This window comes from Lepidochelys kempii, chromosome 14 (assembly GCF_965140285.1).
Source record: "Lepidochelys kempii isolate rLepKem1 chromosome 14, rLepKem1.hap1, whole genome shotgun sequence".
Classification (NCBI taxonomy): domain Eukaryota; kingdom Metazoa; phylum Chordata; order Testudines; family Cheloniidae; genus Lepidochelys; species Lepidochelys kempii.
In genome coordinates this window covers 45,499,431-45,514,209 of record NC_136393.1, presented here as the reverse complement: position 1 = coordinate 45,514,209, position 14,779 = coordinate 45,499,431, and the positions used below count along the sequence as shown (strand labels likewise).

The 14,779-nt window shown below is 50.6% G+C and overlaps 1 protein-coding gene across 1 annotated transcript; it reads left to right on the top strand.

Moving 5' to 3' along the window:
* LOC140897867 (uncharacterized) lies at positions 1-4,808 on the top strand. Its single transcript, XM_073311056.2, has 3 exons — positions 1-908; positions 1,429-1,555; positions 2,603-4,808. The coding sequence occupies exons 1-3, from the start codon at positions 885-887 to the stop codon at positions 3,502-3,504; spliced, it is 1,053 nt and encodes a 350-aa protein (XP_073167157.1). The 5' UTR covers positions 1-884; the 3' UTR covers positions 3,505-4,808.
* The last annotated feature ends 9,971 nt before the right edge of the window (positions 4,809-14,779 follow it).

Genomic DNA, 14,779 nt, shown 5'->3' with positions numbered 1-14,779 from the left:
AGTGACTTCAGCAGCTGTTACTGAGCATGCTCGGTTCTTGTGAACACACTCAGTACACCCTAAGTAGCAAATTCCTACAGGGAGCAGTTTCTCCTACTACATATGGCAGGAAAGTGACTCTGCACAAAGGGCCCCTTTCAGGGACCTGCTGCTGAATTTGGCCTTTGTAGGGAGGGGCTCCCCCTGTGTCTGTGAGTCCCAGAGCTGCTGCCCCCATGGATACAGCCAGGTTCAAATCCCTGTTAGCAGTGGCAGGATCTGCCTAATGAGAGCAAATGCCCACTCAATGGGGCAGTCACCAGTTCTCCCAGGGAGAAGGAAGATGATAAAAAGGGAGAGTAGAGAGACTGAACGGGGTAGCAGGAACAGTAAGTGGGGAAGAGAAGTCCCCAGACCTGCCCAGATCCATTCCCTGCATTATCCTGGGCAGACTGATACTCCTGGGAACAAGGGGAGGAGCTGAGAGAGGAAAAGCCAGTTGCTGACTATCTTGAATCACTGCGCTGCTTGTAGAGTTGGGGGACAGGCGCTGCCTTTGGGGATGGTGTCAGGGGGAATCCCCAAAACTGGCTCCTTTGATTCTGCTCTTTTTCTAACATTTGGCTCAGAGATACTGTTACTGGGAGAGTCTCAAAGTGTCCTGATGGGTTCAGTTCTGCTGGGAGGGGCCTGGCCTTGGTGGCAATAAACTAACTGGGTTTCTTCCCAGCGTGGCAAAGTCAAGAGCATCTGACTCAAGGGAAACAGCCTGGCGGAATCGGGGTGTGACATGGACTCCAGCCCTTTCTGAAACATCCCCCATCGCCCCTCTCAACCCGACAAGCTGAGGAATCATCCAGATTTCGCTCCAGATCAACTCATCTTCCAGGAGACAGGGAAGGGAAATGGCTGTGATGGAGCCAGCTCAGGTAGGGGATTTTTCAGGGAGGTGCTGGGGGCGGGAGGGTGCGGCAGGGAGGAAACAGAGTGTGATAAACCTGCTGATTTTCTGAATAGGCCCATTGGCAGGGGGGAGCTTTCCCCATTTATGAAACAGGAAACAGGGCTTGGAACATTTTCCAGATTCCCAGTGCTGGAGCCTGAACCCACTAGCCAGAGGCTGCTGTGAAATACAAAGGGACGCTGTTGGGATTCCTGTCCCGGTCCCCGGCTCAGAGCTCTGCTTCCCGTCTCTGCCTGTGGATGGCAGGTGTGTGGGAAATGAGTAGACCCTGCCCTGCTCCCTGTACTGGCTGGAGGGGCGGGACAAGGAGCTCTCACTTTCTCCTCACCCCCTGAAGCCACATGGCTGCTATAGGGTGGGAGAGGGATTCTGCTTCTCTGGCCCTCCCAGAGCTGCTGCTGCTTCTTTTTTTTCTTCCTTTCCCGTGACTAGTGGGATTGTGGCTGGGGCAGCAGGCGCTGAGTGGGGGACTCTTGTTGTTTCAGGGGCCAGTGACCTTTGGGGATGTGGCTATTTATTTCACCCAGGGGCAGGGGGCTCTGCTGGACCCCGCTCAGAGAGCCCTCTACAGGGACGTCATGCAGGAGAACTACGAGACGGTGACCTCGCTGGGTAAGTGACTCCTGTCCCCTCGATTATTAGAAACTGGGGGGCCTCCGTGTCTGAATGTGGTCAGTTTCTTCCCTGGTCAGTTAGATCAGAGGCGAATGGGTTCCATAATGCACAGCTGCCATGAGAGAGACTTGCATCTCCGTACCCTCTCCACTGGGACATGGGAGTCAAAACCCAATGGACAAACTAAACTATCCCCACACCTCCAACTTTCAAAGGGGTAGAATTCATTCATTGTCCTGTCTGTATTGATTCCCAGTCGCACACAGAATCCTTATTTACCTCCCTCCTTGGGACTAGCGCCAGCCATGGGGAGGGCTCTGGCCTCCGCAGGTTTAGAAATAGGCAGGGGTTTAACTCTAGAGCTGGGTGTGCGTCAGCAAGGCCCACAGATTGCACAGATCCTGGGAACTCCTAGTGAGGGTGTAACAATTCCCCTCACCTCCCCAGATTTCTGCCTCTCCCAACGGGGCTCAGCAACCCTGTTCCCTTTTTCTTGGATTCCACATTCCTCCAGCACAGCACCAGGACATGGAATGTCCTTTGTGCCACGCAGTCTCTCAATCCTCCATGCACCCTGATTTGGTCTGATTTCACTCCCTGTGCAGGATTTCCCATTCCCAAACCTGACCTGATCTCCCAGCTGGAACAAAGGGTGGAGCCGTAGGTCCCAGATCTCCAGGCCTGCGAGGAAAGATAGATCCTGAGAGGTACCCGCACAGGTGAGGGCTGACACAGAAACCATCTGGGGAATGAAGGAAAGAGTTGAGACTCCCCAGAATGTGGTGTGTGGAAGCACCCTCAGTTCTTCCTCGCCTCGGCCAGCGCAGGGCTGTAGTCAGCAGATATCGCTCATGCCATTCCGCCCAGCCTCTTTGCTCCAGGAGTTTCCTTCCCAACTTTCCTTCCCTGTGAGTATTTGGGTGGGATGTGGAGGCAAAATCCAATTGCTGATTCTTCGCAACTTTAATGTGTTGGGTTTTCCGTCGGTGCTATTCCTCTTTCTCCCCTGCACAATGACTCCTGTCTGGATTGTCTCTCTCCCAGCAGGTGCTAAGAGAGTGAGTGAGAATGCGGATCGTAATCCTCATGAGGATGTTCCTGGGGAAGTGGATGAATCTATTATATGTGGGGGAGGACACAAGGATCCCACAGCCCAGCAGAGAAATCCCAATGAAGAGAAACCCTATCAGTGCCTCGAATGTGGGAAAGGATTCATTCTGAGATCACAGCTTGTGACACATCAGACAATCCATACTGGAGAGAAACCCCTTCAATGCTTGGACCATGGGGAAAGCTTCAATAATCGCTCAGACCTGAATAACCATGGGAGAAGCCACACAGGAGAGAAACCTTCTCGATGCCTCGAGTGCAGGAAATCTTTCTACTGGAAGTCAGCACTAATTACACATCAGAGAGGCCACACAGGAGAGAGACCCCATAAGTGCTTGGACTGTGGGAAAAGTTTCATATGGAGGTCAGACCTTGTTAAACATCAGGCAATCCACACAGGAGAGAGACATTATAAGTGCCTCAACTGCGGGAATGGTTTATGTTGGAAGTCAGACCTTATAACACATCAGAGAATTCACACAGGAGAGGAACCCCACAAATGCTTGGACTGTGGTAAAAGTTTCACACAGAGATCTGCCCTTGTTTCATATCATACAATCCATGCAGGAGAGAGACCCCATAAGTGTTTGGACTGTGGGAAAAGTTTCAGACACAGATCAGTCATTGTTTCACATCTGAGAACCCACACAGGAGAGAAACCCCTTAAGTGCTTGGACTGTTGGAAAAGTTTCACACAGATATCGGGCCTTGTTAAACATGGGAGAATCCATACACGAGAGAGACCCCATAAGTGCCTGGACTGTGGGAAAAGTTTCACACAGAGATCACACCTCATTAAACATGACAGAATCCACACAGCATCTAAACTTCTGTGATCCATAGCCAGAAAGGGTGAAGCAACTGGCAGGCTGATTCAACCTTTAGAGCCATGCTTCGTAAGTGTGTAAATGGTATTTAGGGCCATTCCATGTTCTATAGGCTTGAGCTTTGAAATGTATATTTGTATTCCTAAAGAATTGGAAGAAGATGGTAGCTGTAGTAGTCTCTGTTTACCTATATCTTGTTAGAGGTTAACAATATAACCAAACGGTTCCTCTCTAGGGCTGTATTCTGTTAATGTGGAGATCAAAAGGAAAAATTAACATTTAAATAAAACTTGGGTGTAATAATGTCATTGTCTGCATGTCTCTGTAAAGTTTGTGGTAAACAGTCTATGAACTGCTGAATGGATAATCACCTTATGTTAATCCATGTAGTCAGTTGCCGCTGATGTTTAGGAAATATAAGGTTCCTTCAAAAGCCTATTGTTCACCCCAGGACTACGTGCTGTTGAGAGGCTGCAAAAATCTGTGTGAAAGCTGTTGGGACGTGATCCTTTTCTCTCAGATCTTCTTAAGCTTTATTCGGGAGGAGTTTGAGTCATAAGACTGAGATCTCCAGTCCCCTTTGGACTGCCCTGATATTGAACATTTTGACATTAGACTAGAACCCGATGAAATGATTCTAAAAAGGACTCTTCAATTCTAAAGCACCATCTCTGCCATGAAACTGGCCTAAGGACTCTCTTCGTGTCTGTATGTATAATGATCAAGACTCATTCTTTTCTTCTTTTAATACGTTTTACTTTTGTTAATCAGAATTGGCTGTAAGCATGTATATGGGTAAGAACTGAAGTATTCCTTAACTTCTTGGCTAATGTCTCCGATCCTTTGGGATTGGTAGAACCTTTTAGATGATGAACAAGATTTTTCACTAATCCGCATTATATTTAACTGGGCTGTCTGGGAGGGAGCCCAAGGCTGGCTTGGTTTAAGGCAGGGGTAGTCAATAGGCAGTCTGTGAGCCAAATCTAGATACCTGGATGCTTTTAAACGGAACCCTGAAAATTTAGTATTTATTATTACTGTTGTGGGTTTTTTTATTATTATTTTCTCTGGAGTGTGGACCTTGTCTATACCTTGACAAAGAAATTTTGACCTTGACAAAAAAGAATTGACTACCTGTGCTTTAAGGGAACTGTGTTTTTGGCTTTTGGGAAACCAGTAAGATATGCATAGAAGGTGTTTTATTGCTGGCTTGGTGAATGTAAGTATTGGAATATCCACCCGTTTTGGGGATTGTCTGCCCCATTCTTTGCAGTTTGTCCTAATTGATCAAGCTCAGCATGCTCCCCTAACCCCTCTGGGAGCCTGCTCAGAATTTCATAAATGCCTTGCCTCTGGGAAAAGTTTAATTCAGCTATCGCACCTCATTAAACATCAGAGAATCCGCAAAGATGTGAGAGACCCTAGGAATAGCTTGACAGTAGGAAAAGATTCAATCTGAGCTCACACACCAGTGATCCAAACAATGGAGGGAACTTGAATGTGGGGGAAGCTTCATTTGGTGCTCCTGGAGTATCAGGCATCTACAAATCCACACAGGAAAGTAACCTCTGAGATGTTCTCAGTGTGGAAAATGCTCCAAGTGACGGTAACCCCACATTGGACATCAGAGACTCCTCTGCACAGCAGGGAAATTCTCCGAGTGCCCTGACTGGGGCTGGCCATGGCGACCAACCCATTTCCTCACTTCCCACACACATCAGGGGCATTAGGCTCCCAAGGATTCAGCTGCCCGTCACTGGGGTGAGGATCCAGCAGAAGTCAAGCAGCAGCTGGTCAGTGACCCTCTGGCTCTGCCTGGTCTAAGCAAACCTCAGGCAGAGGAGGAGAAGTCTCAATCAGCCCCTCCTCCCTGCTGCAGCCCTGGCTGCTGAGCTGATGGGTCACAGAAGGGAAGGAAGAGAGAGAAACTTCTTCAGCTGCTCTCTCTGCCTGGCTAAAGTTCCCCCCTCTCCCTTCCCCTCCCAGCCAGGATCCCCCTGCCATGGAGATGAGAAGGACACTTGGGCCAGGCCCCCCTTCACTCTAGACACTTGTTCCCACCTCCCATCTTCCACCAGCCCCTGGGCTGGGCTCCCCGACTTACCTGGAGCTGTTCCCTGCAGGGGGAAGGTAACTCCTCCCCTCCCCAAATCCTCCAGGGTGCTGGGCTCCAGGGGATCAAACGTTAAGGGACCAGGCCAATGGGTTCTGGGGATTGAATGGTTGGGGCTGGTGGAGCTGGGTGCTGGGGATATCGAGTGTTTGGGGATCATGGGATAGAAGCGAGGGAGAGCACTGGGGTAGAGAGGTGCTGGCTCTCCTCACTCTCCCCTTCTGCCCCTTCCCCCTGCCCCCTCTGCATTCAGACAGCACCACTGAGAAGGGCTGATTCCCACAGGGCCCTTTGTGGGAGACCTGGAGATCCCACCTCTGCCTTCGAGGGTCTGTCTATGGTAGGAAATGTGGTCGGGATTAGCCAGCCCGTCTCTGTGACTCTCCACCAGATTTCCTATTGTAAACACTCCCTGAGCATCTTATGCGTAGGGCTAAGATTTTGTCATGGATATGTTTAGTAAAAGTCATGGACAAGTCACAGGATCAATGATCAGGGGGGCAGCTCTGAGCCACCACGGGCTGCGTGGGGACTCCAAGGCTCCGAGCCAAACGGGGTGAAGTCACGGAGGTCTCTGGTAGTCACAGATTCCGTGACTTCCGTAACAAAATCGTAGCCTTACTTATATGTTCTGACGCCCTCCCAACTATCGGAGTGATTGTTAGTCCCTAAATTCCCCCTTTGGGGCCAGATTGTCGCATTCTCAGATAGTCTCAGATTACTCCAGGCCATGCTAAAAAGCATTTACTGTTTGTACATTTTCTGTCTTATTATGGAGCAGAATTAACTAGATGCTAAATAAATGGGGAGCAGGGACAGTAAACCGTGGTGTTTTAGCTTCTGTGCTATTTGAGGGTGATGGGGTGAGTCCAAAGGATTCCCTCCTTCTCCCATCCCTCGACACTGTCCCAGCAATGGACAGTTTTATCTTCTCCTCAGTCTACCCCTCCGCCTCTCAAGGTGTCACTTACCATCATGTCCCTGGCTCTCCATACTGAGGAATCACAGTTTTGATGTCTGTGATCCTAAATCAGACTCTGGAGGGCTGGAGAAGGAAGTGTCACAGACCTGGGAGTGGGTGGGGAAATCCCAATGAACCTCAAAGCAGAATTTGACATTTCAGATCTTATAGCCCTCTTTCCACCTACTGGTAGAGTTGCTTCCAGGCTTTTTCTAGGCTGAGTCCAGATCTTGGTCCAGGTTTTTTTTTGTCTTTCTTTTTCTTTTAATACAGTGCTGCTAAAACTTTTGCAACTAATACAACCAAATAATGAGGGGAGAAGTGAAGCTGGTTTTGCTACTAAAGAAAAAATGGGTACATTTATTTTCTGGATTTGAATCTTGAAGGATTCTCTGAGAACATGAAAGTGTCTTATAGCCCACCCTGGATTGTGGGTTTTTCCCTCTTCATGAAGGCCGTTTGGTCACATGCATTGATATCAGTTGAGTTTGACAGAATGTAACTCAGATTTATTGAGAACTTCATGAGACTAATGATAATTTGCCAGAATAGTATTTTTTTAGATTTTATTTTATTTTAATCTTTATCTATCTTTATCTTTATTTATCTTTGTTATGAGGTTTTTTTGGTGGGGTTTGAACAATGATCATTATCTCACAGCACAAACGCTGAAGGTGCAAACTAGATCCACACTCCAAGAGGAAGAGATTGAAACAGAAATGAAGTTGCTGCCTGATCCCTGCAGTGATGTGAGATACCGTTGGGAGGGGGAGAAGGTTGGGGCAGGGGGAGTGGGGGAACAGAGCTGGGAAAATGCTGGGTTTGCTCCTCAGAGCCAGACAGCTGGGGCTGAGAACTGTGAACTCGCTGCATCAGAGCCAGAGAGCCACTAGACTTGGCCTGTGAGTGTCATGGGAAGCTGCCCCTGAACTCTGAAGGACCAAGAACAACACCCCAAACAAGGATTGGGGGAGGGGGCAGTGTTTCCATATTGCTGAGTTGCCGAGGTTAGGTGCAGGCAGGAAGGGAGCTGGGGATGTCAATAGACCTGGGCAGCCTTGAAGCCAGGTCGACCCCCATTGCTGAGACCAGAGGGAGATGAGGAACCTGACAGCCCAGCTGGTCTCCGCCTCCCCCTCACCGCAGTGTCCTGTGTTGGGATGACAGAGACTCTCTTTGCCCCACTCCACCCAACACTGATCCCTCTTGTGACTAACCCCTGCTCTCCATGTTCACCACTTGTGTAGGGTTCTGATATATTGTGCACAAAGTGTGCCTGGTGTGGGATCGCTGGAAAACTCATGATCTGCTGAATATTGTGCCGTTGAAATGCGTGTAACACCACTGCATGTAGGGTGAGATTTCACTGTACGTTTGTTACTAGGGTGACCATATTCCAGGTGCCCAAAAAGAGGACACCGCTGAGGGGTGGGAACTGGGGGGATGGGGAGCTGTGGGTTAGAGGGGTTGTGGTGGGGGTATTCATAAGGTGAGGGCAGTGTCAGTCACTGTCACAGTGGCAGGGTGCTTGAACAAGCCCACAACACCGTGACAGCTATCAGTCAGGGCCTATCTGCAGGCCGCCCTCCTCAGGGCGGGGGCCTGGGGGGTTGGGATCCGGCAGCAATTAATCAGCTGCAGGTGTGCAGGGGAATGGACCAATCAGCTGTGGGTGCAGGAGGGGAGCCCAGTTGGGTAGCTGACCAATCAGGGCTGTTTCTGAGCTACAGTGTGTCTGCTCTGCAAAACCCCCGGACATTGGCTGTTATGGGGAAATTGCTCGGTCAGAGAGAGCAGGCTAAATAAAGAGGCTCTGTCTGGTAAATCCCAGACATACGGTAACCCTATTTGTTACTGAAATATGTCATAGTTCTGGGGAACACCCACAGACTAGCTCCTCAGAGATGACAAAGGACTGGCCGTCGGTGTTAGAAAACTATTATCTGGCCATCCACCAAGAGGAAGAAAGGGGTAAACAAAGACACGTACAATTTATCTGTAGGGCCATAGGCGCTGACTCCGTGGAAAAATTGCTCTGCACCCACCGGCAGCCAAGCTCCCCTCACCCCACCTCGCCTCCGCCTCCTCCCCTGAGCGCGCCGCGTCCCCACTTCCCCTCCCAGCGCTTGCCGCTGCAAAACAGCTGTTTCATGGCATAACAAGCTCCGGGAGGGAGGGGAGAGGAGGCAGGGCCAGGGTGGGGATTTGGGGAAGGGGTTGGAATGGGGGAGGGGGTGGGGCAGGGGCAGAGTGGGGTCAAGCACCCACCAGCGCCAGCAGAAGTTGGCACCTATGGGTAGGATGCTTTAGAGCTCACATATGCCATGGAGTTGCCTGATTCCCTGACCCAGCAAAGACCTTGCCAGTATAAAGGGTCAGAGTATAAGAAGGGGGGCAAAGCCTCTGGCCATCTCCCCTCCCCCATCTCTACTGAGGGCAGCAAGATCCCTTGAAAGGCAATAGGAGCATCATTGAGCTGGGGGAGTGGTCCGAGCTGGAAGGCTTTCCAATGAGCATGGACTGCTGAAAGCTTTTGGGTGAGAGAAATCCTTTTGCTTGTAAGGGTACGTCTACACTCCAAACCTAAATTGACCTATATTAGGTTGACTTACAGACACCACAGTAATGACTGCTGTAGCCAATGTTCACACTATCCTGCTTGGGTCGCTAGGGTGCGTCCTCACGAGGGCCGCTTCCACGACCTAAGAGGGGCAGTGTGGGGAGCTGAGAGCCTGGTCTCTTCTGACTGTCCCACAAGCTCTGGGTGGGCTTTTCCCCCTAAAGAGTGGAGGAAGCCACCTGGGGCTTCTCCCCCTCCCCGCATCATTCCCCTCCCAGATTGACACCAGACCATTGATAACTACTCTGAGTGCAGTCTTTAGTTGTGCACCCACCTTACAGTAATTTATATAGACCAACAAATTCCTCCCTGCTGGTCAGAACTGAGTCTAACCCAGCTTTCCCATGGTTAGTTCCCCCACCATCAGAAAGCAAAAGTTGTCCCCGACGCATTCCCAGCACTTATTGCATATTGGGTGCTGTTAGGGTGGCCAGTCAAAAAGGGGACCTGACACTTGTCTGGTCAAATCTACTGACCGGACATCCAAAGTCTAGTTACTGCGGGCGGGGAGGCACCAGGTCATCACCCTCATCAGCCCCTATTCAGCCGGGCAGCTGCATCTCCCAGCCCTGACTCCACAGGCAGTCCCTCCTAACCTGGACAGGGAGGGGGGAAGAGGAATGGATGGGGGAGGAGCCCCAGGGGACGAGGCAGGACCTTGGGGAGACTAGGTAGGGTAGGGGTGGGACCTTGGGGAGAAGAAGCAGGGCAGGAGAGGTTCTGGCACCCTCCTGTAGTATCTGGTTTTAAAATATTACCTGGTTGGCAACCCATGTTGCTGGCTGAGAGGCTGTGAAAAATATTAACCAACATATAAATATAACTTTTAACAGCAGCAGAGTTACTAGCTAACAATAAATAAATTACAATTATTTTGATGTGTATCTGAGTAAGGGGAATGTTGGCCCCTCACTGAAACTTAGTTGGGGGGGCTTTGGTTGGCCCTCTCCCAAAAGAAAGAGGAAGGGCCAGTGAGAAATAAATACCTTGAGATTAGTCCCAAGGGCCAATGGGGAGAGACTAATGCTCTTGGTCAGTCTCTTTAGCAGGACAGGCCGGCCAATGAGGGAGTCAGGAGCCCATCCTCTGTGTGAGCTGGAGCTGCTTGCCAGAGAAGGGCAGAGCTAAGGGGAGAGCAGCAGCCTGAGCTGTGCCGGGAGCAGAGCAGCACCAGCTAGAAGCAGAGAGGAGCAGCCCAGGGAGCTGAGCTGGAGGCAGAGGGAAGCTGGAGCCGTCCAGAGCCAGGTGCCGTGAGCAGATGGGGAGAGTGAGGGAGACCCCAGGCAGAGGGATCAACACAGAGAGACGCCCCCAGCCAAAGGACCTTGAAGGCCAGACTGGAAGGGGGATTGTAACCCCGACAGGAGGGGCCTGACACTGGGAAGAAGGGTCCTGCCACCTAGAGCCTGAAGGCACGGGTCCACTGTCAGAGCAAATGTTGGACCCACCGCATCTCTGCAGCACAGACAGGGCCTGAGGAGGAGGCCTGGGACGTAGGAGGAACAGACTGTGAACTGCCCTGGCATTCCAGAGATGCTGGTTGTGGTTCCCCCATGCCGGGTGACGTGTTTTCCTTTAGCTTTTCCCATTTTTTCCCCTTAATTTTTTTATTACTTGCTGTTTAATAAATTGCATTTGTTCTGAACTCTATACAATGCTGAGTGGAGACATCAGGGAAGTGTCCGGAGTGAAGAGAGAACCCTGGACTGGGGATACAACACCCTAGCCCAGGGGTTCTCAAACTGCAGGTCGGGACTCCTCAGGGGGTCTCGAGGTTATTACATGAGGGGTCGCAAGCTGTTAGCCTCCACCCCAAACTGTGCTTTGCCTCCAGCATTTACAGTGGTGTTAAGTATATAAAAAAGTATTTTTAATGTATAAGGGGGGTTGCACTCAGAGGCTTGTTGTGTGAAAGGGGTCACCAGTCCAAAAGTCTGAGAACCCCCGCCCTAGCCTCTGTCCTGAGTGATGGCAACAAGATTGGGGATGTAGCCCCCCTCAGAAACCTTGGGTCCAGCATCATCAGGATTACAGAGACTAGAGTGGAAGGGGAGCCCTGGAGGTCAGACAGGCTCTGAGTGAAGGGAGTGGGAGCGAGGACTCAGATCCTTCTGCTATTTAATTCCACTGGGGTGGTGTATAAGCCAGGAAAGTGCAGGGAGGCTGCAAGCGAGACTGAATGCTGACTGAGACGTTTCTATGCAGGATGCTCCCTTAATGCTGGGAGAAGCTGCCGGAGTCCAGGAGTGGTGGGGTTCACAGGGCGCAGGGGGACTTCTGGCTAAGTCCTGGTGCGTTTATCACTAGGACCCAGGAGCAGCTGTGGGGAGCGATCGCGGGGCTCAGGCCCGGCCGCAGGAAGTGACTCGCAGCCGCTGCGGGGACTCTGGCTCCCGGCGAGATCCCCGCGCCCCGGCGGCTGGTGCTGGGAGCCCGGAGCCCGGGCTGCAGCCGCGAGAGGGGAACCTCCAGCCGGGCCCTGCCCGCTGCTCCCCGGGAGCCTCTCCCAGGGCAGAGCCCCCAGCCCGGCCAGGGCCCCTTCCCGGCCCGGCCCCTGCCCCGGGGGGCCCCGCTCGGAGGGAAGGTAAGAGAGACCCGCCCCCCGCCCCGGCACCCCTGGGCTGCAGCGGGAGGGTTTGGCCCCAGGCTGCTCCCAGCGGAGCTGGCTGCGATTCCCTGCCCCGGGCCCAGGAAAGCTGCCGCCAGCTCCCGGTGTGTGCGGGGCGCAGGGGGCAGAGGGGGGTGAGAGCCGGGGCACAGGCCCTGCCAGGCCGTGCGGAGCGGGAAACCCGGGAATAGGGTGGGGCAGAGGGGATAAAAATTCCCCCAGATGGGCTGAGCCAGCTGCAGTGGTTGGAAAAAAATAAGTGGGGGAAGAGGCGTTTTCCTGCCAAGCTTCCCTAGGATTTTAGCTCCCATTTCCCAGGGCCGTGTCCTTAAAGGCCCAGTGCATCGCAGAGCCTGGACAGGGCCGCTCTCCCCCCGGTATAAGATGTTACTGAGCTGCTAAAAGAGACTTGATCCAGTGAAATATTTACAGACACCGCCCCAGATCTCACTGTCACAGCTGCTTCAAGTGTTTAAAAAAATCCAGGTCTCAGTTCCTGTGTCTGCGTAAAGCTCCTAGCCCCTGTCCCTGTTCCCCTGAGTTTCATTCCTTTGAAATCCAGTCTGGGCAGTTTCACTCCTTTACATTAGTTCCTTCTGAAAATATTCTTTTTATTCCTCTGAGCTCTTCATCTTGCATCCGACTAAGCGAGCTGTAGCTCACGAAAGCTCATGCTCAAATAAATTGGTTAGTCTCTAAGGTGCCACAAGTCCTCCTTTTCTTTTTGCGAATACAGACTGACAGGGCTGCTACTCTGAAAACCTGTCATTAATAGTTGCGAGTAGCTTCAGCACTCACATCTCACGGTGACACCGTAAGAGTTCCTGTTTCTATTGCAATATTGTAATTTGAGGGCAGTGCTGACTGATTTAACAGGCTGGTCTCAAAACTCATCACATGAGTGAAGTGAGCTTAATGTGTGTTTGTTACACCTGCCAGACTGTGCCTCACACCTTTGTGAGCATGGCCGTCACAGCCACCCTGATATGACCATCCCCACGTACGACAGGGGTAACAGACAATGCTGTAAAAAGAACGAGGAGTATTTGTGGCACGTTAGAGATTAACACATTTATTTGGGCATAAGCTTTCGTGGGCTAAACCCACTTCATCAGATGCATGCAGTGGAAAATACAGTAGGAAGATAGATATATATACAGAGAACATGATAAAATGGGGGTTGCTATAGCAGCTTTAACAAGACTAATCAATTAATGTGGGCTATCAGCAGGAGAAAAAAAAAGTTTGTAGTGATAATCAGGATGGCCCTTTTCAAACAGTTGACAAGAAGGTATGAGTAACAGTAGGGGGAAAAATTAGCATGGGGAAATAGTTTTTAAGTTCGTGAAATGACCCATCCACTCCCAGTCTTTATTCAAGCCTAATTTAATCGTGTCTAGTTTGCAAATTAATTCCAGTTCTGCAGTTTCTCACTGGAGTCTGTTTTTGAAGTTTTTTTGTTGACGAGTTGCAACTTTTAGGTCTGAAATTGAGTTACCAGGGGGTTGAAGTGTTCTCCAACTGTTTTTTGAATGTTATAATTCTTGATGTCTGATTTGTGGTCCATTTATTCTTTTGCACAGAGACGGTCCAGTTTGGCCAATGTATATGGCAGAGGGGCATTGCTGGCACATGATGGCATATGTCACATTGGTAGATGTGCAGAGGAACGAGCCTCTGATGATATGGCTGATGTGTTCAGGTCCTATGATGGTATCCCTTGAATAGATATGTGGACAGAGTTGGCAATGGGCTTTGTTGTAAGGATAGGTTCCTGGGTTTGTGTCTTTGTTGTGTGGATGCTGGTGAGTATTTGCTTCAAGTTGGGGGCTGTCTGTAAGCAAGGACTGTCCTGTCTCCCAAGATCTGTGAGAGTGAGGGATCGTCCTTCAGGATAGGTTGTAGATCCTTGATGATGCGTTGGAGAGGTTTTAGTTGGGGGCTGAAGGTGATGGCTAGTGGCATTCTGTTACTTTCTTTGTTGGGCCTGTCCTGTAGTAGGTGACTTCTGGGTACTCTTTGGGCTCTGTCAATCTGTTTCTTCACTTCAGCAGGTGGGTATTGTAGTTTTAAGAACGCTTGAGAGAGATCTTGTAGGTGTTTGTCTCTGTCTGAGGGGTTGGAGCAAATGTGCTTGTATCTTAGAGCTTGGCTGTAGACAATGGATCGTGTGGTGTGGTCTGGGTGAAAGCTGGAGGCATGTAGGTAGGAATAGATGTCAATAGGTTTCCAGTATAGGGTGGTGTTTATGTGACCATTGCTTATTAGTACTGTAATGTCCAGGAAGTGGATCTCTTGTGTGGACTGGTCCAGGCTGAGGTTGATAGTGGGATGGAAATTGTTGAAATCATGGTGGAATTCCTCAAGGGCTTCTTTTCCACGGGTCCAGATGATGAAGATGTCATCAATGTAGCGCAAGTAGAGTAGGGGCATTAGGGGATGAGAGCTGAGGAAGCGTTGTTCTAAGTCAGCCATAAAAATGTTGGCATACTGTGGGGCCATGCGGGTACCCATAGCAGTGCCGCTGACTTGAAAGTATACATTGTGCCCAAATGTGAAATAGTTGTGGGTGAGGATGAAGTCACAAAGTTCAGCCACCAGGTTTGCCGTGACATTGTCGGGGATACTGTTCCTGATGGCTTGTAGTCCATCTTTGTGTGGAATGTTGGTGTAGAGGACTTCTACATCCATAGTGGCCAGGATGGTGTTTTCTGGAAGATCACCAATACGTTGTAGTTTCCTCAGGAAGTCAGTGGTGTCTGGAAGATAGCTGGGAGTGCTGGTAGCGTAGGGCCTGAGGAGAGAGTCCACATAGCCAGACAATCCTGCTGTCAGGGTGCCAATGCCTGAGATGATGGGGCGTCCAGGTTTATGGATCTTGTGTAGCAGATAGAAGACCCCAGGTCAGGGCTCTAGGGGTGTGTCTGTGCAGACTTGTTCCTGTGCTTTTACAGAGAGTTTCTTGGGCAGATAGTGTAGTTT

Excerpts from the sequence above, each read along its gene's own strand:
- LOC140897867 (XM_073311056.2), top strand. The coding sequence starts at position 885 with ATGGCTGTGATGGAGCCAGCTCAG. Across the intron at positions 909-1,428 it reads CTGTGATGGAGCCAGCTCAG|GGGCCAGTGACCTTTGGGGA; the intron begins GTAGGGGATTTT and ends TTGTTGTTTCAG. Across the intron at positions 1,556-2,602 it reads CGAGACGGTGACCTCGCTGG|CAGGTGCTAAGAGAGTGAGT; the intron begins GTAAGTGACTCC and ends TCTCTCTCCCAG.